The sequence below is a fragment of the Alligator mississippiensis genome, chromosome 1 (assembly GCF_030867095.1).
Source record: "Alligator mississippiensis isolate rAllMis1 chromosome 1, rAllMis1, whole genome shotgun sequence".
NCBI lineage: Eukaryota > Metazoa > Chordata > Crocodylia > Alligatoridae > Alligator > Alligator mississippiensis.
The window spans coordinates 4,432,091-4,454,744 of record NC_081824.1 but is presented as its reverse complement, the minus strand read 5'-3'; the positions used below and the strand labels follow the sequence as shown (position 1 = coordinate 4,454,744).

Here is a 22,654-nt window from a genome sequence, read left to right as displayed (position 1 = left end):
TGTGTGGCTGGCACCTGGCTGTCTCCTGCCCCTCTTGCCAGCTCCCCGGGGAGGAGAGAGCAGGAGGTGCTGGGGGTTCAGGGAGACCCATGGGCACAGGAGTGATACAGGCCTGGGGAGACGTCCCCTCCTGCACCGCACGGACCGACCTGTCCCTTCTCCAGGGATGTCCCTGCTGCTTCCCTGCCCCGTGCTGTCCCTCACGGGCTCTTCCCTGACCCGCTCTGTCCTCTGGGAAGATTTCCTCCGGTCTCCTTGCTCCTGCCCTGGCTGGTGTGAACAGTGTCTTGTTGGGGACAAATGATTGTCCCCAACAAGGTCCAGTGTGTCTGTGCCCAGAGGTGAATCCAGGCAGAAGTCTGACCTAGAGCTCAGGGTGGTGTGTTGGTGGAAATGATTTAAGTTTCCAGGGAAAAAAAGGTTTGGGTTTAAAACAAAAAAATCCAACCAAACATTTCAGTGAAAAGCTAAATTGCAAAAAAATAAAAAAATTAAAAAAGTGCATGTGCGAACATGCACGCACATACACAACTACATTGCACAAAATCATTCCTTTTGGTCCCAAAGCAAAAATGGTTACTTAAGAAAGTGCTGCAGTTTTTTATTTAAACTCAAAGCTCTGTTTTCCCCTTTAAACACCACCTCCTTTCTTGTAGAGAAAGGAACAGCCATGAGCTTCAAATTTTATTTAATTTTTTAAAATATATTTCATATTCCAGGTCCAATTAGCCAAATAGGTTGCAAATCATATCGACTGAGCAGAACTCAATTGTTCCCAAAATTGTATCGAGTGAGCAGGCAGAAACTCAATCTGTGCAGGCAGCCCCCTTCCCCAGCATCCAACACCCCCCACACCCGCAGCCCCCCAGCCCTGCACAAATCACACCCCCTTACGCACTCACAGACTTCAAAAATAACATCTCATGATTTACATTGCAAATCTCATGATTTTTAACAGTCTTTCTCACGATTTTTGACAGCGTGGGGTTGGCAACACTGCAAACAGCATGTATGGTCCTACATCCGACAAGCATCCTCCGTCCCAGTCCTGTCACCTGGGGAGTTCGGATGTCCCCAAATCCAGCGGAAAGCATCCGACTAGCAGGCCCAAGCGGGACATGTCGGGGCTCGGATGCCTCCAGACAGCACGGACAGACATGCTGCAGATGTTTTTTCAAGTCAAAGCTCTTTTTCTTTGAATGCCACCTCCTTTGGGGAGAGGCATCAGCTGCAAACAGGAGGGGGGAGTTGAGCAGACAAAGCCGGGCTGATCTTCACCTGTTCTCATGCAGATCCTCCCCTTGTCTCCTCCTGCTCTCTGCTCCGGGGCTTTGTGCCCTTGTGCTGAGCTGCTCCGGGGCTTGGTGCAGAAGCGGGGTCTGGAGGGAGGGGGAGGCTGCAGGGGGAGCCCCCCCGGGTGCAGGGGGCATTGCTGGCGGGGGCTGTCCTTTGGCAACCCTTGCATCCCGGCTCGTGCAGCCCGGGCAGACGCGGCCCCGCAGGTGGGAGGCGGTGCCGCGCAGGGATCGGGCCCGGGCTGGGCTGGGTGGGGGTGGCACGAGGGGCTGTGGAGCCTGTGCAGCAGGGTGCGAGCAGAGGGGGCAAGGGGCTTTGCCAGGAAGCCCAGGGACGGGTGCTGGGACATGGGTGGCCCAGGGGGGCTAGGTGCGCTGTGGGGAGGGGTGGGAAGAGGTGCAGCCCTGTGGCTGTGACCACATGCAGGAGCTGTGGGCCCGGGGGGGGGGGCAGGGTGTGGGGGCACTGTAGGGGCTGCAGGGCCATCAGGGCAGGGGATGCAGGGGAGGGGCTCTAGCCCCAGGATGAAGGAAGTGAGGGTCCTCCAGGGCATGAGGCTGGGAAGGGGGGAGCCGTGGGGGTGTTTCTGGGGCCACTGCAGTCCCTGGAGCCTGTGTTCAGACCGGAGGGAGGTGAGGACACCCCGAGGCTGCTCGGAGTGGGGATAATTGGGGGCATCAGGCAGGGCAGAGCAGGGGGACACCGTCTAGGGTCTCTTGTCACAGGTGAAGCCAGAAGTGGAGATGCAAGGGCAGGACCCCCGAGGTCTCCAGGCAGGAGCGGAGGGGCAGGACAGGCCCTGGTGTCGTCCAGGCCAGGGCAGGGGCGTCCCAAAGGGGTGGGCGCTGCGGGGGCTGGAGGTCCAGGAGACACTGATGGTGCAACGCTTGTGCCCGCAGCTCCCGGCGGTGTTCGAGGCCGTGGCAGTGTGTTTCACGCGGGAGGAGTGGGAGCTGCTGGACGATGAAGGCAAGGAGCTTTACCGGGACCAGATGCTGAGGCATTCCCAAGCCCTCGTTTCCCTGGGTAAGGCTCTGCTCCTGGCTTCTCCCTGCGGCCACGTGAGCACCCACGTTTCTTGTCTTCTTCCTGTTTTTTGTCTGTCTCATCCTCATGTTGGGGGGTTGAACCCCACGTCCTGCCCACTGCTCTGTGGGGATCAGGCCTCTCCCACGTTTCACACTGATATCTCCTCCTTCCTTTCATCCAGCCACCGTCCCCTGAGTCTTCCCCATTCGTGGGACTCCTGGCGCTTCCCTGCGCAGCAGTGTCGTGGCAGCGCGGTCTCCCTTTGCCTTCCCAGCGTCTTCATGTCATCTCCACTTCATGGTGCCGACAAATCTACTACCAGCTGTTCCTGGGATTTGCACTGATTTCCGCCCTCTCTCACCTAGTGTGTCCCGTGCAATCACATTTACATAGCAGCGTGCTCGGCTCAGTGCTGGCGACATCCCCTTTCTCCCCTGTCAGAGATGCCCCGGCAGAAGGTAATGGAGTCGTCTCGGCCTCTGCTGCTCCCACGCGTGGATGCTGTGTTTCCTTGGCTCCTCCTCTCCTCACACACGTGCATGCGGTGCAACCCGGGTCCTTCGCACCAGGAGTCACTGCGCACGTCTGTCCATGTCCTTCCCCACAGCTTCATCTCCATAGACCACGGGCTCTGGTTTCACTGGACTTGCTTGGAGACTGGTGCTCTCAAGTTCCCTCTGCCGTTCTCCAATCTTTCTGCAGCCAGTGTGCTTTACTGGTGCTTTCTTTCCCCCGCGCTTCCTCCAAAGGATTTCCTTAGGGGCAGGCTCATGCTTTATCTAGCTCACCAAACACCCCATAGACCATTTCTACAGTATTGGCTTTCACATGCAGGTGAAATGTGTCTCTTTCTGCCTTCTCTTGTCCATACTCCTGACTTCCAGGAACTTTAGTATTTGACCAACCCCTCCACTCGTCTCCCCTTCTGGGAGGACGCTCCCATTGGATGAGATGTTGCTTTAGTTGCAACTAGAGTTATTATAAAATCATTGTTTTCAGTTCCCTGGTGATGGACTACCCTGTGTCCCAGAAAAGGGTTTCATCGTCAGCCATCGTCCTGGATCATTTTCACTGCCTCGAGTCCTGGTGTCAAACCTTCAGTGAGAACAAACTCTTTGCTACTCCTTTGCCTGGATTCACACTAATAAGGTAAGTGTTATCCATTCAGAAGCATAACTAGTGTCTCACAATTTTCGTATCTTGAAAATAGTAAAAGCTTTATCTTTTCTACCACAGTGGTCTCATTCCCTGCCCAGACCTTTCTCTGGAAGCAGGCACGAGGCTTAGCCCTGCTGCTTTCCCAAGAGACAGCCACCTCTGTAAGTCCTCCCTCCCCAAAACATTTCTGGGAGGAAAGAAGGGAGAAACCGTTGGCTTCTTGCACCAAGCAGAAGCAGCCCTGGTGTGAAGCACTGAGGCAGGTGGGCCAGTGCAAGCCCGGGCTCCCCATGCCTGCTGACAAACCCCAAAACCCAGCGTGAGGCTGTTCACCCTTGTACCCAGATGCTGCTCTCAGCACTGCAGAGATCGAGGCGAGCGCTGGAGAGCAGTCTCACCAATGCCCTTCGGCATCTGGAGCATGGCCGCGCAGTCAGGTGCAGGGCTCGGCATCATCTCCCCCTGGACCCACCAGTGCTGTGGGACAGAGCAGCCCTTAGTGAGCCTCTTTCTTCCTTTAAGCAGGTGCCTCTGGTCTCCTCCTGCACCTGTTAGAGCACGAAGCCATTCCAGCAAGGCAGGGACTAACATGGAGTTTCTCTTCCCCTTGCAGGAGGTGCCTGGCTGCCTTCCCAAGCTGAGCAGCAGCCTCCTGGGAAAGGGCCTGCAAACCTGGAGCCCCCACAAACTTGCCCAGGGAGTCGGGGTGAGATGGACGCCCTGAGACCTGAGGAGGACCGATGGCCCCAGAGTGAGGGGAGGGCCCCAGAGCAGACGGAGGTTGCAGCAGTGGACCAGGTAGCGTCTCCAGTTGGCCATGAGAGTGGGGAAGAGCCAGAAGCCAGAGGGAGCCCCGAGTGCAAGGACGAATTTGTGGAGCTGAGCGAGCTGGAGAGCCACAAGGTCAAGTTGCAGTGGAGAGAGAGCCTGCGTCCGAACCAAGGCAGTGGGGAGAGCCTCGGGGGGAAACAGGAGCTCGCTGCCATGTCCCAGGAGAAAGCCCAGCCCTGCCCCAAGTGCAGGAAAACCTTTATGTGCCCCTCACTCCTGGCTTTGCAGAAGATGAGGCAGTCTGGGGAGAAGCCCCACATGTGCGCAGAGTGCGGGAAGAGCTTCCCCTGCCTCTCGACCCTGAGCGCTCACCGCAGGGTGCATTGTGGAGCGCCCACCCACCGCTTCACCCAGCGTGGGAAGAGCCTGGTGTGCAGCCCAGAGCTGGTCAAGCAGCAACCTGTGCGGAGCGAGCAGCTTCGGTACCTCTGCGTCCCGTGTGGTAAGATCTTCAGCCACTTCTCGTCCCTGGCTCAGCACGGGAACATCCACTTGAGGAGGACGACACACCGCTGCACCAAGTGCAGGAAGAGCTTTGCCAGCCAGCAAGACCTGTCCCAGCACCAGTGTGCGCAGAGCCGGCAGCAGCTACACCGCTGCATCGAGTGTGGGAAGAGCTTCAGGCAGCCCTCCGACCTGGCCAGGCATCGGCGCATTCACACGGGGGAGAAGCCACATCAGTGCTCGGTGTGTGGGAGGAGATTTACCCGTTCCCGTGACCTGGCCAGGCACAAGAGCGTGCACACAGGGGAGAAGCCACATCAGTGCTCTGTGTGTGGGAAAAGCTTTACCCGCTCCTGTCACCTGGCCAGGCACAGGCGCTTGCACACGGGGGAGAAGCCACATCAGTGCTCGGTGTGTGGGAAGAGATTCAGCGAAGCTGTTTACCTGGCAAGGCATCAGCATGTCCACACAGGGGAGAAGCCACATCACTGCTCTCTGTGTGACAAGAGCTTCAGTCACTCCTCCAACCTGGCCCGGCACCAGCGCGTCCACACCCAGCAACATCCATAATCCCGCCAGCAATGCAGGAAGGGCTTGCGGACGCCGCCCTGCTCAGCCCTGCCCCGTGGTTGCATTCAGGCAAGCAGGCTCGTGCTGGTGGAGTGCAGGAAGGGGGCACCCGTTGTAGGGCAGTGCAGCACCCAAAGGACCCGGAGACCGGCCCCCCAAGTTTGCTGGTAACACCTCCTGCAGATGCCCGCACAGGTGCTGTGAGGAGACGAGCTTTGTATCAGCCTTGGAGCCTGTGTCTTCCCAACTAAATGAAGCCAGTGCTCCCAGGGAGAAAAGAAGTGCCTTCATAACAGGGTGCCCTCCCCAAGACAGCTAGCTCCAAATGACACCCCGGGACTGTCCTGGGCTATCTCCCAGCTTTGTCCTCCCTCCTGGTCCCAGGGTTCCTCTATGCGAGGCCCTTGAGGTGCAGCAAGGAGGACATTTGTGGCTGGGAAAGCATTCCCAATCCTCCACCCTGACTTCACCTTTCCTCACCACCACATGATCTCTGTACTGTGCTGGGTGGCTGCAACTCCCCCTGCCCTCCTTCCCTTCAGTGCATTCATTATAATGCACCCTTTGCTAATAAAGCCCCAGAACTGGACATAACATCCCTGTGGTTGGTCTCTGTGTGCTCTCCAGGGCTGTGCAGTGGGAGCAGAGCAGGGCCCAGGACCCTTTCCAGGGCTGATCTCTGTGATTTCCCAGCCCCTTCCCTGTCCGGAGAACTCCCCATACTGCAGGGGCTGTTGCTAACCGTGGGGAGCAGGAGTTGCTCATGCTCCAGAAGTTGGTCACAGTCGAGGCATTGCTCCCGTGTCCTGCTGTGCAGCAAAGGACCCTGCCCTGGGGGCTTTTCACAGGACCCCTGGTACAGGACAGTCGAGTCCCTTTTCTGGGTGAAATGGGGTAACAGGTGTGAAGGAGATGCAGCCTGTGGCAGGGTGGGGAAAGTCTGAGGACGTGCTCTGCATGAAATGCAGCCCGTTGTAACGTCCCATTGTGAATATTGATGCTCCCGTGCTAGTGCCAAAGCCATTTGGCTCCATGGTTGCCCTGTGGGGGTTACTCTAAAAGGTTAATGTATCACTGAGCACACTCATTCATTCATCTGCCCCGTAATTGTCCTCTCTGCTGATGCCTCCCAGTGTATAAATCCACCCTCGTTTTCCCTGCATTACAATGCTTAAGAAAATAACCTGGTGACTTTTCAGTGAGCCTCAGTTGCGTCTTCACGAGGCCCGAGTTGAGAGCCTGCTTCCTGAAGCCATTCACACTGTTTTATGTGACAGGCTTATAGAGACGAGGATAATGTGTTACAAACGTAGATGTGTAAATGCTTGTGTTCAGGGCCATGAGCAGGGTTGAATAGCAGCACATGGAGGCACCTAAGCCCACCAAGGCCCCTACTAACTAAAATGGTAGGTATATGACCAGCCTCCCTTTCTGCAAAGAGCAAGGCCAAATGACTTCTTCTGCCCCACAGCAGCTCCAGCAAGTGACTGGGAACATGGGAAACTCCGGTGGGGACCTGCTGGTAAGGTCAGGCCTCCCCTCTTGCCCCCTCCTGTCTATTCTTCCTCCAGGTCTCCTGCTTCCCCACCAACCTCAAGGCTTTGGTCTCCATCCTCTACGGATGCAGGATTCACCGTAGAGGTAACACCAATCCAGTTCCTTCCCACCACACTTCTTGCACTACCACCACTGGCTCCGTTCTGCTCTGAGTCGTATCAGTTTGATTCGGGAGTGACTCTCATGCAGCCAACAGCAGGACATCAGCATAGGCCTGGCAGGGAAGACTAATGAAGTTGCAGAGAGTTGGAAACTCCTGGCTTGAGTTGAGAGCATAAGAAACATAGAAACACAGACCCAGAAAGGATCTGTAGGATCGTCGAGTCCGGTCCCACCGTGGGCAGGAAGTTATTGGGCTCAGACGAGCTCGACAAGGTGCCGGTCCAGCCTCCTCTTGAACACCTCCAAGGATGGTGACTGCACCACCTCGCCTGGGAGCATGGTCCAGATTCTGGTGACCCTTACAGAGAAGAAGCTTTTCCCTATATCCAACCTGAACGTACCCTCTATTGGTTTATGCCCATTGGTCCTCGTCCTCCCTTGAGGTGCCACCCTGAATAGTTGCTCTCCTAGTCCTTGATGCTCCCCGTTGCAGTACTTGTCACCTCAAGTCACCTCTCAGCTTTCTCTTCCTTAGGCTGAAGAGCCCCACTTTCTAGAGTCTCTTCTCATAGGGCCTATCCTCCATGCTCTTGACCAAACGGGTGGCCCTTCTCTGCACCCTCCTGAGTTTATCCACCTCCTCCTTGAAGTGCAGTGCCCAGAACTGGATGCATTACTCCAGCTGAGGCCTCACCAGCGCCGAGTAGAGAGGAAGGAGCACCTCCCTGGATCTATTAGCCATACAACGGCTGATGCATGCCAGAATTTAATTTGCTCTTTTGATAGCCTCATCACACTGTTCGCTCATATTCATCTTCTAGTAGATCATGATCCCCAGGTCTCATTCAGGTGTTGTGCCTGCCAGTAGACCACCACCCCCTGTATAGTTTGCTTTTATTGGGTCAGACCCAAGTCCATCTTCCCCAGACTCCTGTGTCACGCGGCAGCAGAGACCAGAGCCTCAAAGAGAGTGACCTGGGTCTGACTAAGGTTTTCCCCTTTTCCTTTCTCCCTTGCAGCCTCCAGCAATTAGAGCCATGATAGACATTACACTTTACACCCCAATAATGTGTTATAACCCCTAACAAGATGCACGTGCATCAGGTTGAATCTCATTTAGGAGCCCAATTATTGCATGATAACTAAAGCTTGATGGATGTAGTTTAACTGAACCAGATGCAGTCGAACCAGGTTCTGCAACTTGTTTTGTAACGTCTGTCATGCAAATGGGATTTAAGTTCTGTCATCATTGAGGATTAATTAATTTGTCCACCAGGTGTAGCTCCTCAGCCTGTAATTTCTTATCTCTGTGCTTCCTTGTTGTGGGTATACTGGGGGGGTGGATATGGCAGGAGGGCTATGCCCAGCGGGAGGATGTGGACTGCACATCCCAAGCAGGTGTGAAAATGCATGTGTGCTCCTCGTTCCCAGGGACAGAGCCCTGCTGGGGGCTCATTTTGGTGGCATCGGGGCAGGCAATGGGAGTTAAGCCCAAACAGGGGTCAGCTCAGGGAGCTACAGGGGGATACAGCCACGGCTCTACCCTGTTAGCGCTCCAGGGACTGGGTCCAGAGGGGTCTGCTGTCCACATTAGATTTGGCAGCCATCGCCAAAGTGAGGACAAGCCTGGTACAGAAGCCAGAGATGAGGGAAGCAGAGGGTTAGCCAGGGGCAGAAAGCAGAGCCAAAGGTCAAACCTGGGATTTGCACTGATTTCCTCCCTCTCTTGCCTAGCATGTCCCGTGCAATCACATTTACACTGCAGTGTGCTCGGCTCAGTGCTGGCGACATCCCCTTTCTCCCCCATCGGAGATGCCCCGGCAGACGGTGATGGAGTCGTCTCGGCCTCTGCTGCTCCCACACGTGGATGCTGCGCTTCCTCGGCTCCTCCTCTCCTCACGCACGTGCACGCGCTGCAACCCGGGTCCTTCGCACCAGGAGTCACTGCGCACGTCTGTCCACGTCCTTCCCCACAGCTTCATCTCCATAGACCGCGGACTGTGGTTTCACTGGATTTACTTGGGGACCGGTGCTTTCAAGCTCACTCTGCCGTTCTCTAATGTTTTCTTGCCCTCCTAAAATCTCTCTGCATATCAGATGCCCATTGTTGGGATAAAAAGGAGTGGGCTAGGTGTGGGGGCAAAAGGAAAACCCGTTTTCCTTTCCAGAGCGTCTCTAATACAGGGACTTTCCATTTCCTAGGTCAATTTGTTTCCTGGTGCTTTTTTTCACTGCCTTTCCCACAAATATGTTCCCTAGCCATGACTTCCAGAAACTTTCTTTTCAACCCTGCAATATTTGCCAACCCACACACGCAGGGATGATTCTCCCATTGGGTGAGATGTTGCCTTAGCAGCAACTAGAGTTATTATAAAGTCATCTTTTATTGTCATGAATTACCCCCTCTCCCAGAAAAAAGGTTTCATCGTCAGCCATCGTCCTGGACTCTCTCCACTGCCCCAAGGCCTGACGGTAAACCTTTAGTGAGAACAAACTCATTGCCACACGTTTGCCTGGAATTACACTGATAAGAGAAGTGTTATCTGGCCAGAAGTGTGCCCAGTGTCTCTCAATTTTGGTACGTTGAAAGTAGTAAAATCTTGATCTTTCTGGCTTGTAAGTACATCACAGATCACTGCATCTCCACGTGGTATACTGGGGGACCTTCACAGTAGTCTGGCACTAATGCAAATAGAGCATCTGGGGCGGTGGTCCTGGCATGGGAGCCATAGATTAGAATTGGAAAGGCGGTGGAGATGGTGAGCAGGAGGATTTTACAGGGAGTTTTTGGTAACAAGCATATAGGACCTGTCAGAAAGGGAAGCCACTATGGGGCATTGAGTAAGCTTTCAGTGAGCTCCCCAAGGTCCAAACCCAGGAGGTTTTGGGGAGATTTCAACTGTCTTATCCCGGGAGATAAGAAATGGGGGAAGAAGTGGAGGGAATGGACAAAACCTCCACTGTTGAACCAGATTGTGAAGGAAAACAGTCTGCAAATACGGGGAAAAGCCCCGAGGAGGAAGGGATGTCCCTGAGGGTTGAAACCCATTCTTTGCCTGATGGGCAGGCTCCCCTATGAGTCTACTACAGCCTCCAGATGGGGGGATCGTGGCTACACACTTCATTTTAGTCATGAAGTGGTGACAGGATAAACAGTTAGATAGATAACATTTATCACTGTAACTATCAGGATCAGACATGTGGCAGGAGGATGGGGAGCCTTCCTCTGTAGAAGACACCATCAGCTCCAGGACCTGCTCCCTCCTGGGCTCTGGGTCCCAACCAGCGCAGGCACAGCTCCTGCCAGACGTGCCAACCTCCTGCAGCCCCTCGCCCTCCTGGCAGCACGAGCTCTGGTACCGGGTCTCTGACGGGGTGGTCATCCACTTGGGATTAAGTAAGAACTTCCTGTCGTGTTTGCAATAGGAAGCTAGAGAGCAGAGAAAGTAATCTCTCTGCTGGAAAGGCTGTGTGAACGAACAGGGTCCTTTGACTCCAGGGTCCTTGGGAAGGATTACAGTCTTTCATGGATGGTTACAAGAGCAGTCTTGTGTGTTTTCTGTGAAGTCTGTAAGGTGTAGGTTACAAGTGCAGGTTATGGCAAGGCAAAGTGTTATCCAGAAAGTGCAGCTGCAGCAAGATCAGAGACAGTTAGAGGACTGTGAGACAGATCCTTTGGGATCCTGCATGCCCGAGAGAATAGAGGCAGAAGAGGGTATGGAAAGGGAAGGACCTGGGAAATCACAGAAAGATCTGACCTGGGAAAAAGGTCTGGGTCCTGCTCTGTTCCCACCTCACAGCTCGGGAGAGCACAGTGACCAACCACAGGGATACCATGTTCAGTTCTGGGACTTTATTAGCAGAGACTGTATTACAGTGAATGCAAAGAAGGGAAGGAGGAGAGGGGGAGCTGCAGGCACCCAGCAGTGCAGGAGGGGTCAGGTGGTGGTGAGGACAGGGAAAGTCAAGGTGGAGGCCGGGGGATGAATTCTCAGCCATAAACGTCCTCCTTGCTGCACACCAAAAGCCTCTAATCCAGGAACCCTGGGGCCAGAAGGGAGGACGAAGCTGGGAGATAGCCAAGGACAGTCTCCAGGTGTCATTTCAAGCCAGGAGTCTTGGGGAGGGCACCCTATTGTGTCAAGGAGCACTAGCTGCTTTTAGACAATAAGGGGGAAGGCACAGGCTCCAAGGCGGACACAACAACCAGCTCATTGCAGGTTCCCCCAGCATCTGTGCTGGCGTCTAGTGGTGTTTCATCCTAGCCCCTCCCCACCAAGCAAACCATGGGGGCAGACTCTGGGTCCTTGGGGTCCTGCATCTCATAGAATCATTGAATCACAGAAGTCGGGTCGGAAGGGACCTTGTAGATCTCCAAGTCTGACCCCCTGCCTGGGCAGGAAGAAAACTGGGCTCAAGTGACCCCAGCCAGGTAGGCATCAAGCCGCTTCTTAAAGACCCCCAGGGTAGGAGCCAGCACCACTTCCCTTGGAAGTTGGTTCCAGATCCTAGCCACCCTAACCATGAAGTAGTTCTTACGGATGTCTAATCTAAACCGACTCTCCAACAACTTGTGGCTGTTATTCCTTGTTATCCCGGGGGGCGCTAGGGGAAACAAGGTCTCCCCCCAAACACTTTTGGTCCCCCCTAATAAGTTTATAGATGGTCACCAGGTCCCCCCTCAGCCTTCTCTTGTGAAGGCTGAACAGGTTCAGGTCCCATAACCTCCCACTGTAGGGCCAGCCCTGCTGCCCCCTGACCATGTGGGTGGCCTCCTCTGGCCCCTCTCCATGCTGTCCACATCCCTCCTGAAGTGCGGTGCCCAGAACTGGACACAGTACTCCACCTGCGGCCTGACCAGCGCTGCGTAGAGGGGGAGGATCACCTCCTTGGCCCAACCTGAGATACACCTGTGGATGCACGATAGGGTCCGGTTAGCCCTGCCGACTGTGACTTCGCATTGTCGGCCCATGTTCATCTTGGAGCCAATGATGACTCCAAGATCCCTTTCTGCCTCCGTGCTCTCAAGAGGGGAGTTTCCCATCTTATAAGTGTGCTGCTGGTTACTACTGTCCAAGTGCAGCACCCTGCACTTGTCCGTATTGAAACGCATCCTGTTTTTGTTAGCCCACCCCTGCAACCTATCCAGGTCTTGCTGCAGTCTTTCCCTCCCTACTAGCGTGCCCACCTCACCCCAAATTTTGGTATCATCAGCAAATTTGAACAGGTTGCTTTTCACCCCATCGTCCAAATCGCTGATAAAGAAATTGAACAGTGCGGGCCCAAGGACCGAGCCCTGGGGGACTCCGCTGCCCACTTCCCCCCAGGTCGAATATGACCCGTCCACCACCACCCTCTGAGTACGACCCTTCAGCCCATTCGCAATCCATCTGACCGTGTAGGCATCGATCCCACAGTCGCCTAGTTTTTTAATGAGGATGGGGTGGTTGACAGTGTCAAAGGCCTTGCTGAAGTCCAGAAAGACTACATCCACGGCGACACCTGCATCCAATGCTTTTGTGACCTGATCGTAAAAGGCAATCAGGTTGGTCTGACAGGACCTGCCCCCAATGAAACCGTGCTGGTTGCCCTTGAGCATCATCCCCGATGCCGGCCCATCACAGATGTGCTCCTAGATGATCTTCTCAAAGAGTTTCCCCAAGATTGAGGTAAGACTGATGGGTCTATAGTTGCCCGGGTCCTCCCTCCTCCCTTTTTTAAAGATGGGGACCACATTGGCTATCTTCCAGTCATCTGGCACCTGGCCCGAGCACCACGAGCGCTCGTAAAGCCATGCCAAGGGCCCTGCAATAACCCCTGCTAGCTCCCTCAACACCCTGGGGTGGAGAGCATCTGGACCTGCTGACTTGAACACGTCCAGCCCCTCCAGAAGCACTCTAACCTGGTCTTCCTCAACCTTAGGTCTGGAGGCGTTCCCCTTGAGTCCGTCTTGAAGCACGGTGGGGGAGTCCCGGTCCCTGCACAAGAAAACGGAGGTGAAGAATTTGTTAAAGAGGTCTGCCTTCTCCTCTGGCGCAACCACCAGATTGCCCAGTGCATCTTGCAGGGGCCCCACATTTCCTGGTGCCTTCTTCATCCTCCCTATATATTTGAAAAAGGACTTTTTATTATCTTTGATCTTGGACCCTAGTCCTAGCTCTATGTCTACACGGGCCGAAGGCTGGGTGACCGCTTTCTGCAATACAGCAGCATGAGTCTGATTGCCTGAATGCAGCCACTGGAGAGGACTAAGCAGGTCAGCATCCACAAGTCCATCCTGCATTGCTAGGAGAATTATGGATGCTCCTGAGTGTGGATGCGCTGGTGCAGGACCAGGCTGGAGGAGTGCCTGAAGCTCCTTCCACACTCAGAGCAGTGATGCGGCTTCTCCCTTGTGTGGATGCGCTGGTGCTGGGACAGGGAGCTGGATCTGGTGAAGCTCTTCCCACACAACAAGCACTGATGTGGCTTCTCCCCTGTGTGGACGCGCTGGTGTTTAGACAGGGAGCTGGATCGAGTGAATCTCGTCCCACACTCAGAGCAATGATATGGCTTTTCCCCTGTGTGGACGTGCTGGTGTTTGGCCAGGGAGCTGGATCGGGTGAATCTCGTCCCACACACCGAGCACCGATGTGGCTTCTCCCCTGTGTGGACACGCTGGTGTTTGGCCAGGGAGCTGGATCTGGTGAAGCTCTTCCCACACACCGAGCACCGATGTGGCTTCTCCCCTGTGTGGACCCGCTGGTGTTTGGCCAGGGAGCTGGATCGGGTGAAGCTCTTCCCACACACCGAGCACCGATGTGGCTTCTCCCCTGTGTGGACATGCTGGTGTTTGGCCAGGGAGCTGGATCTGGTGAAGCTCTTCCCACACACCAAGCACTGATATGGCTTCTCCCCTGTGTGGACATGCTGGTGTTTGGCCAGGGAGCTGGATCTGGTGAAGCTCTTCCCACACACCGAGCACCGATGTGGCTTCTCCCCTGTGTGGACACGCTGGTGTTTGGCCAGGGAGCTGGATCTGGTGAAGCTCTTCCCACACACCGAACACCGATGTGGCTTCTCCCCTGTGTGGACACGCTGGTGTTTGGCCAGAGAGCTGGATCGGGTGAATCTCGTCCCACACTCAGAGCACCGATGTGGCTTCTCCCCTGTGTGGACACGCTGGTGTTTGGCCAGGGAGCTGGATCGGGTGAATCTCGTCCCACACTCAGAGCACTGATATGGCTTCTCCCCTGTGTGGACACGCTGGTGCCGGGCCATAGAGCTGGATCTGGTGAAGCTCTTCCCACACACCGAGCATTGATACGGCTTCTCCCCTCCGTGGATACGGTGGTGCTGGGCCAGGTGGCTAGACTGAGTGAATCTCTTCCCACACACCGAGCACTGATGTGGCTTCTCCCCTGTGTGGAGACGGTGGTGCATGGCCAGGGACCTAGACTGGGCGAAGCTCTTCCCACACTTGGGGCACTGATGTGGCTTCTCCCCGGTGTGGCTGACCTGGTGTCGGGCCATACGGCCAGAACTCCTGAATCTCTTCCCACACACCGAGCACTGATGCGGCTTCTCCCCTGTGTGGATACGGTGGTGCTCGGCCATGGACCTGGATCTGGTGAATCTCTTCCCGCACACCGAGCACTGATGTGGCTTCTCCCCTGTATGCATGCGCTGGTGCCTGGCCAGGTTGGAGGGCTGCCTGAAGCTCTTTCCACACTCGGTGCAGTGGTGTGGCTGCTGCCCGCTCTGCACACACTGGTGCTGGGACAGGTCTTGCCGGGTGGCAAAGCTCTTCCTGCACTTGGTGCAGCGGTGCATCTTCCTGCCCAAATGGACGCGCCAGTGCTGAGCCAGGGAGGAAAAATGGCTGAAGGTCCTACCACACGGGACACAGCGGTACTGATGCTTGTCCCCCTGCACAGGTTGGTGCTTGACCAGACCCGAGCTGCACACCAGGCTCTTCCCACGCTGGGTGAAGCGGTGGGTGGGCGCTCCACAATGCACCCTGCGGTGAGTGCTCAGGGTCAAGAGACAGGGGAAGCTCTTCCCGCACTCTGCGCACACGTGGGGCTTCTCCCCAGACTGCCTCATCTTGTGCAAAGCCCTAGGGCAGTTTAAGGTTTTCCTGTGCTGGGGGCAGGGCTCCTTCTGCTTTTGGGGCCTCCCCTCACTCTGGTGCCACTGGGCATCCTCAGGTCTCAGGGCATCCATCTCAGCCTGACTCCCTGGGCAAGTCTGTGGGGGCTCCAGGTTTGCAGAAGTCTGCTGCTCAGCTCGGGAAGGCAGCCAGGCACCTGCTGCGGGGGGAGGAGAAACTCCATGTTAGTCACTGCATTGCTGGAATCACTTCATGCTCTAACGGGTGCAGGAGCAGACCAGAGGCGTCTGCTTAAAGGAAGAAAGATGCTCTCTAAGGGCTGCTCTGTCCCACAGCACTGGTGGGTCCAGGGGGAGATGATGCCGAGCCCCCCACCTGACTGTGCGGACATGCTCCAGATGCCGAAGGGCATTGGTGAGACTGCTCTCCAGCGCTCGCCTCAATCTCTGCAGTGCTGAGAGCAGCATCTGGATACAAGGGTGAACAGCCTCATGCTGGATTTGGGGGTTTGTCGTACAGGTGTGCACTGGCCCACCTGCTTCAATGCTTCACATGAAGGCTGCTCTTGTTAGTTAGGTAGAAAAAGCCAGTGGGTTTCAACCCTCATTCATACAAGAAATGTTTTGGGAGGACAGGACTTAAAGAGAGGGCTCACTTTTGGGAAAGCAGCAGGGCTGTGCTTCCTGCCTGCTTGCAGGGAAAGGTCTGGGGCAGGGAATGAGCCATGGAGGGGTCCTCTGCTGACACGTCCCAGGTGACCTCCACGTCACTGGAGTCTGCACCAGGATAGCCCTTGGCATCACCTGCATGTGGACTCTGCCGAGTCTCAGGCCCTGTGACACTCAGGCCCCAAAAGATGAAACTGCAAGGGGGAGAGTCTGGTGCAAACTTCCCCCACCACAACGTGAAAGCTTGGAAATCCCACCCCCACAATGGAGCCATTTCACGTAGCCTAAGAGCAGTATTCAACACTTCTGGTGTTCCCGGTCATTTGGACCAGGAGAAACCAGGGACAGCCCCAGGCTTTCTCTGATCCACCAATACTGGCTGCACAGAGCTTCTGCCAACCATGCAGATTTCCATGGGGGATTGCAAATCCCATCATGCCCTGGGACAGGGTGGTGTACAGGTGTGGCTACTTTGGGCTCAGCAATCAACTCGTACATCGGTGTAGACCATGTAAAGAAACACCTTGAGAGGCTGGACACTTCCAAGTCAGCGGGTCCTGACAGACTGCACCCCGGAGCACTCAAGGAGCTGGCAGGCGTGATACCCCAGCCACGGGCAAAGATATCTGAACACTCGTGGTACTCAGGTGAAGTACCTGAAGAGTGGAAGAAGGCCAATGTGGTGCCCATCTTCAAGAAAGGGACAAAAGTAGATCCAGGGAACTACAGGCCAATCAGCTTGACCTCAATGCCAGGAAAAATTCTGGAAAAAATGATCAAAGAGACCATTCTTGACGAGCTGGCTGATGGGACAGCCAGCACGGGTTTGTCATGGGTAGGTCTTGCTTGACCAATCTCATCTCTTTCTATGACCAGGTGATGTATCACCTGGACAAGGGAGAAGAGACTGACATCATATATCTGGACTTTAAAAAAGCTTTGGATCTGGTGTCCCATGATCACCTCAAGGAAAAATCAGCCAACTGTAGCCTCGGCTACATCACAGTCTAATGGGTGGAGAATTGGCTCCGAGGCCAGACCCAGAGAGCGGTAGTCGATGGAAGTGAATCATTGTGGTGCGCCGTGACCAGTGGGATCCCCCAAGGGGACCTGTTCTCTTTAACATCTTCATGAATGATGCAGACACTGGTGTCAGAAGCAGACTGGCCAAGTTTGCCGGTGACACTAAACTTTGGGGTACAGCATCCACACCTGAGGACAGACCGGTGATCCAGGCTGACTTGGATAAGCTTAGTAAGTGGGCAGACACAAACCTGATGATATTCAATACTGAGAAATGCAAGGTGCTGCACCTTGGAAAAAAAGCCCTGCAGCACGTTTATAGGCTCAGCATCGCTAGCACCGCGGCCCAAAGAGACTTGGGGGTCATGACTGACCACAAGATGAACACGAGCCACCAATCTGGGGGACGCCTGTTCACCAGAGCACCCAGACAAGGTCCAGCAGTCACAAACTCTTCCAGGACTGTTTTAGGCTGGACATAAGGAAAAACTTCTTTACTGTCTGAGCCCCAAGGTCTGGAATAGGCTCGCTCCAGAAGTGCTGCAAGCACCGACTCTGGACTCCTTGAGGAGACATTTGGATGTTTATCTTGCTGGGATCCTTTGACCCCAGCTGACTTCCTGCCCCTGGGGCGGGGGCTGGACTCAAAGATCCTCCAAGGTCCCTTCCAGCCTGAATGTCTATGAAATACATTGCTGACTGAGGATGGAAATCAAAGGTCCTGATATCCCAGGGAAACCAGATCTGTGCCTGAAGAACAAGACAACAAACGTGCAGTTGTTTGTCTCCATAGCTTTCACTTTCGGGGAGTGGGAACAACACGTGCCTGCACACGTCGCAGCATGAGCTATGTGGGGTCAGCCCCTGCGAGGGCAGCACCGGGCAGCTCTGCAGTTTCCAACCCCCGACACTCGGGGCAAGGAGCATTGCTGAGAGAGGAGCCGGGGGCCGGGATCGCCACAACTCACCTGCAGCCAGGTCCTCCCGCCGTGAGCTTTCCCCGGGCTCCTGCCCAGCACAGCCCCCGAGCTCCCCCTGGCCTTGCTGGAGCTGGCAGATTAAGTCAGGGGTGGGACCTCGGTATCCTGTTTGGGGCAGGAGTTAAAGAGGGTTTGTGACCGAGCACTGCATGCAGAAAAACCAACTGGGATGCAATCAACTCATGGATTCTCCTGGGCCTTGAAGGAAAAGGGAGGGTGGTTATATAGGGTGAAAGAGAAGGCAGTGCAGGGAGAAGCCTTCAATAGATGATGGTCTGCGCACCCTAGGTAGTGGAGGGATGATCCTAGGGAAAAAAAAAGCACCAAAAACTTGGAGATATAAAAGGCTGTGAAACAACAGTCTCCAGGGACAGACGCAGTGATCCGCGCTGTACTACAAGGAAGAAAGACAAAGCTTTTATTATTTTCAAGGTACCAAGATGGAGAGACATTACCCTCTGGCTGGGTAACACTTCTCTTAGCAGTGTAATTCCAGGCAAAGGAGCGGAAAGGAGTCTCTTCTCACTGAAAGTTTTACTGTAGGACTCGTGGTAGTGTGTCAAGGTGGCAGTGGAGAAATTTTGGGGGGTCCTTGTCAATGGGGTTGTTGAAGGAAGAGAAGTAGGATGAAGTGGAACAAGGGGAGATTAGTACTCCCAAGAGTAGGGAGAGAGGTGAGGTATCGTGGAAGAATAGGAAAAACGAGGGGATAGGGCACCTGGCTGAAAGTGCAGAAAAGAAAAACGGAGGACTGAAAAACACAAGAAAGGCGGAGGAGTAGAAAAATACGAAAAGGCAGAGAACTGGAGGATCAGACACGGGGCAGGAGGACACAGAGACTTCCTCTGTAGAGGACCGCCAACCAGAAAGTTCAGGCCAAGGATGCAAGGAGGTGTCATCACGACAGCCCTCAGGGGAGGGAAAGGAAAGCACGAAGGGAAAATGATGAAGTGCCCCTTTGCAAAACAGTTGCTGGTGGTCACATTGGTCCTTGCACGGGTCGGTGTCAAGAGTACTCTAGGCACAGGAAAGTGGGCACGAGCAGAGGAGTTCCTGGCACTAGTACAGGTACATGCATGCCTCCAGGAGTGTGGTATACCGGGGAGAAGATTACACTTGCTTTGAGGAGAGGTGGACCTGGGGACCTTCACGGTGGCCTCGCACTAGTGCAAGTAGGGCATCTGGGGAGTGGCTGTGCCACAGCACCCATAGAGTAGAATTGGAAAGGGAGTGGAGATGGTGAGCGGGAGGATTTTACAGGGACAAGGCATTTGGTAAGACTTTGAATTTTGGATATATCGATATAAAATGTGAGAGGCTTCTTCACCCGCTAAGCAGTGGGAAGGACCTGAATTTCAACCCCCAGCCATAAGTCTGTTGAAAAACAGGGAGAAGCCAGGAGCAGAGCCTTACCCAGGGAAACGAGGGCTTGGTAATTCCTCAGCATCTGGTCCCGGTAAAGCTCCTTGCTTTCATCGTCCAGCAGCTCCCACTCCTCCCGCGTGAAATACACTGCCACGGCCTCGAACACCGCCGGGAGCTGCGGGCACAAGCGTTGCACCATCAGTGTCTCCTGGGCCAGCTGCTCCCAGCCCCGCAGCCCTGTCTGCAATCACTCGGCACTACAGCTGTGTCCCAGCTGGGCCCTGACAGGCAGGGGTGTAAAACTCTGAATCACTGAGAGGATGTGGATGCAGCCGTGCACACAGGAGTTCATGTGTCTGCCCTGGCCCAGCTCATGCCCTGCTATTTCCTTGCTCCGTGGAGGCAGCCCAGGCAGCACCGTTTGAGGGTTCGAGGCCTGGCCCCACGGACTCTGCTTGGGCCTTCCCGTGCCAGCACCCCTGCACATCAGCACCTGGCAGCGAGCTCCGGCTCATGCCAGCTTGGTGCGTCTGCACCTCCGTCACCAGAGGTTTGTCGCTCTCCACGTCTCTCCGCTCCCCCGACTCTTCCCTGCGCCCCTGGCTGCTCCGGGCTCTGCCCCAGCTGCGCTCCCCCCCCAGCTGCCCCTGGGGCCCTGCTCACCTCCAGGCTCTCCCTTGCCTGCCCCTTCTGCCCTGGGCCCGGCTCCGGGGGCAGGCAGCCCCTCTCTCCCAGGCTCCCTGGCCAAGTCCTCTGCAGCTCCAGGCGCACGGGCCCTTCCTCACCAGCCTGCTGCTCGGCTCTGCTCAGGGTCCCGCCACCTGCGCGGGGCAAGAGTGGGCGCCGGTCAGCCCTGGCGCTGCGGCCGGGGACAGCCCTGCTGGGCTCCTGCCCTGGCCTGGCTCCAAGGCAACCACAGGCTTCGGCGCGGGGGACACGGGGCAGAAGGACGACTCCGAGCCCCACGGCTCTTGCTAGCGGACCTCCAGAGGCACGGACTGGGGACGAGGCCCGGGGACTCTGTCCCAGCGCGGGGTGGGATCACAGCAGGGCAGAGCCGGCAGGGACATCGCTCCCAGGGAGAGGAGCTGCAGCGACCTTGGGGCTGCGTCACATCCAGCTTGTACGGGCAGGGGTCGGGACATGCACGGGCAGTGGCATGGACACGGCGGCCAGGGGCACGGGGAGGGCAGGAACAGCCGATCTGTCACAACTCGGACCCACCAGACGTCCTGGCAGAGACTCCTCCACGGACGCACGGTGCTGCTGCAAAGGGTCGAGCCACCGCTCGCTCCCAGCCCGGGCAAGGGCCTGCTCTGGGGCACCAGCCTGAGGGGCTTTCGTCTGCCCACGGCTCCCAGGTCTCTGCTCCGGGCGGTCGGCAGCAGCACAGAGGCCTGGCGTGAGCTGGACTGGACCCGGCAGACGTCCCTGGGGAATCTCATGTCCCAACACCCGCCCCAGCCCTGCGCGGACATACAGCACTGCCGGGGCACGAGAAAGGGGGCGGGGGGCACTGACGGTGGGAACATGGATTAGACCCTTGATTGTTCCCGTGGCAGCACGACGAGCGCCCGGGACAAAGCCTCCGTGCCGGGGGCTGCACACACGCCTGGAGAAAGAGCAGGGCCAGCCTGGGAGCTGCCACCACAGATCACAGCTCTGGGCCACCCGGCCACGGGCTTACAAGTACCGCAGCCCTGTCGCAGCTGGGGCACACGCTTGGGCCGCTCGCCCCGCACGCGGGACAGCCCCTGAGACCCCCAGCCCCTGCCCTGGCCTGCGGCCGCCCCATACCTGACTGCTGCTCGGGCGGGGGCTCCTCTCTGGGGACACGAGGTGGCTTGTCCCGAGCCCCTGGGGCGTCCCGCTGTCCTCCCTCCTCCAGAGCCATGTCCGCGCCACGGGCCTTCGGCTGCTGCAGCCGGGACTCGGCCGGTCCCTGCAGCGCCCCGCGGGGCTGCACCGTGTGTGAGCACGTCTCCTGCGCCGCCACGCTGCCTGGACCGGGGACCAGATCCACGTGTCACTGGGGGCTGCGCGGGGGAGACGGGCTGGGGGGGAACAGATGCATGGAGATGGGGACGGCAGCACGCGGGATCGGGGGAAACGCTGCACCCTGGGTCTTCTCGCCTGCTGCCTGCCCCAGCTGACACCCCTGGGCCAGGCCACGGACCCGGTGCCGGTCTCCACGCCGCGTCCCCACTCCCAGCTCCGTATCTCCTGGGCCAGGATGGCCACAAAGTGCTCCGGCACCCCCAGCCCCAGGACCTGCTCCCTGCTGGGTGCTGCGGCCCAGCCCTGGCAGAGCTGCAGAAACAGCCCCACAGGTGTGGGTCTCTGGGGTAGGCAGGTCGTCCCGGGGGCAGCTGTGTGGAGTCGGGGGCAGCTCGGCCTCAGAGGGGGCTGGAGTCTCCCGCTGCCCCGGCTCTCCTGGCGCTGGCCCGCCTGCTCCCAGGGCTGCTGCTTTCCCTGCCCTGGTGCAGGCCCCCTCGGGATGCTCACACCTGATCTGGGCCTCGGTGATAACCCAGACCGTCCTGTTCCTTCCCGTCCTGCCTGGGGACCTCCAGGGTCCTCTTCCGGCTTCACCTGTGTGGGGAGACCATGTCCCTCTGCCCTGCCCTTGCCCGACCGCCCCCCGCTCAGAGCAGCCTCGGGGTGTCCTCGCCGCCCTCCAGCCCCGACACAGGCCGCAGGGACCCGGCTGGCTCCAGGGACCCCCGCTGCTGCCCCCTCCCAGCCTCTCACCCTGGAGGACCCCCACTGCCCTCATCCAGGGGCCAGAGCCCCTTCCCCTGCCCCATCGCCCCCAGGCCCTGCCCTCCCCCGGGCAGCCCGCCCTGCCCCGACCCCCCATTGCACCGACCTGCCCCGCGTGCGCTCCCCGCACCACCTGCACTCCGCATCCCCCCCCCCACGGGCGGTGATTGGCTGCGGGCCCCAACGGGGCGGTCCCTGCGCTGCCCCCGGGCAAACCCCGACCTCCCGCGGGCCCGATCCCTGCGCGGCACCGCCTCCCACCTGCGGGGCTGCGTCTGCCCGGGCCGCGGGTCGCACGAGCCGGGATGCAAGGGTTGCCAAAGGACCCCCCCGCCAGCAATGCCCCCTGCACCCGGGGGGGCTCCCCCTGCAGCCTCCCCCTCCTCCCTCCAGACCCCGCTGCTGCACCAAGGCAGCCCCGCGCCCCCCGCCTGCGGGGCTGCGCTCTTCCCCCGCCGTGCCGGGGTGCCGCGCCCCCCACCAGCCCCGACTCCCCCCGCTGTGAAATGGGTCGGGCTTGTTTCTCAAGGCAGACCTGCTTTTCTTTTTTCTCGCGAGACTTGAACGCGGGCTGCAGGTCGGGAGTGCGGGGCACGGGCTGGGGGGTCTGGGGCACCGGGGGGCGGGGATGCAGTGGGTGGATGTCCGCAATGCACCAGTGCGGTGCAAATGGGAGACCCCCGGGAGCTGGCAGTGGAGCCGGGCAGGGGGGCTGCATGTGCTCCTTGGATGGATGATCCCCGGGGGTGGGGAAGTGATGTGGCAGCTTGCACTGG

The 22,654-nt window shown here is 57.3% G+C and overlaps 2 protein-coding genes across 5 annotated transcripts; one reads left to right on the top strand and one right to left on the bottom strand.

The window, feature by feature from the left end:
* The first annotated feature begins 2,162 nt into the window (after positions 1–2,162).
* LOC132250784 (zinc finger protein 239-like) lies at positions 2,163–5,922 on the top strand. Its single transcript, XM_059728176.1, has 3 exons — positions 2,163–2,322; positions 3,325–3,474; positions 4,097–5,922. Exon 3 carries the CDS (start codon positions 4,195–4,197, stop codon positions 5,326–5,328), a length of 1,134 nt encoding a protein of 377 aa, XP_059584159.1. The 5' UTR covers positions 2,163–2,322; positions 3,325–3,474; positions 4,097–4,194; the 3' UTR covers positions 5,329–5,922.
* A 6,474-nt stretch (positions 5,923–12,396) lies between these two features.
* On the bottom strand, positions 12,397–22,608 carry LOC109282185 (zinc finger protein 883-like). Of its 4 annotated transcripts, none has more exons than XM_059728134.1 (5): positions 22,140–22,608; positions 20,913–21,169; positions 19,164–19,290; positions 17,739–17,855; positions 12,397–15,278 (listed from the first exon to the last, which is right to left on the bottom strand). In XM_059728134.1, exons 1-5 carry the CDS (start codon positions 22,594–22,596, stop codon positions 13,282–13,284), a joined length of 2,955 nt encoding a protein of 984 aa, XP_059584117.1. In that variant the 5' UTR covers positions 22,597–22,608; the 3' UTR covers positions 12,397–13,281. The 4 variants fall into 4 exon arrangements, with proteins under 4 accessions (XP_059584117.1, XP_059584124.1, XP_059584121.1 ...); XM_059728141.1 differs by having other exon boundaries at positions 20,913–21,116; positions 22,140–22,209; XM_059728138.1 differs by lacking the exon at positions 22,140–22,608 and adding an exon at positions 21,621–21,880 and having other exon boundaries at positions 20,913–21,116.
* Between the last annotated feature and the right edge of the window lie 46 nt (positions 22,609–22,654).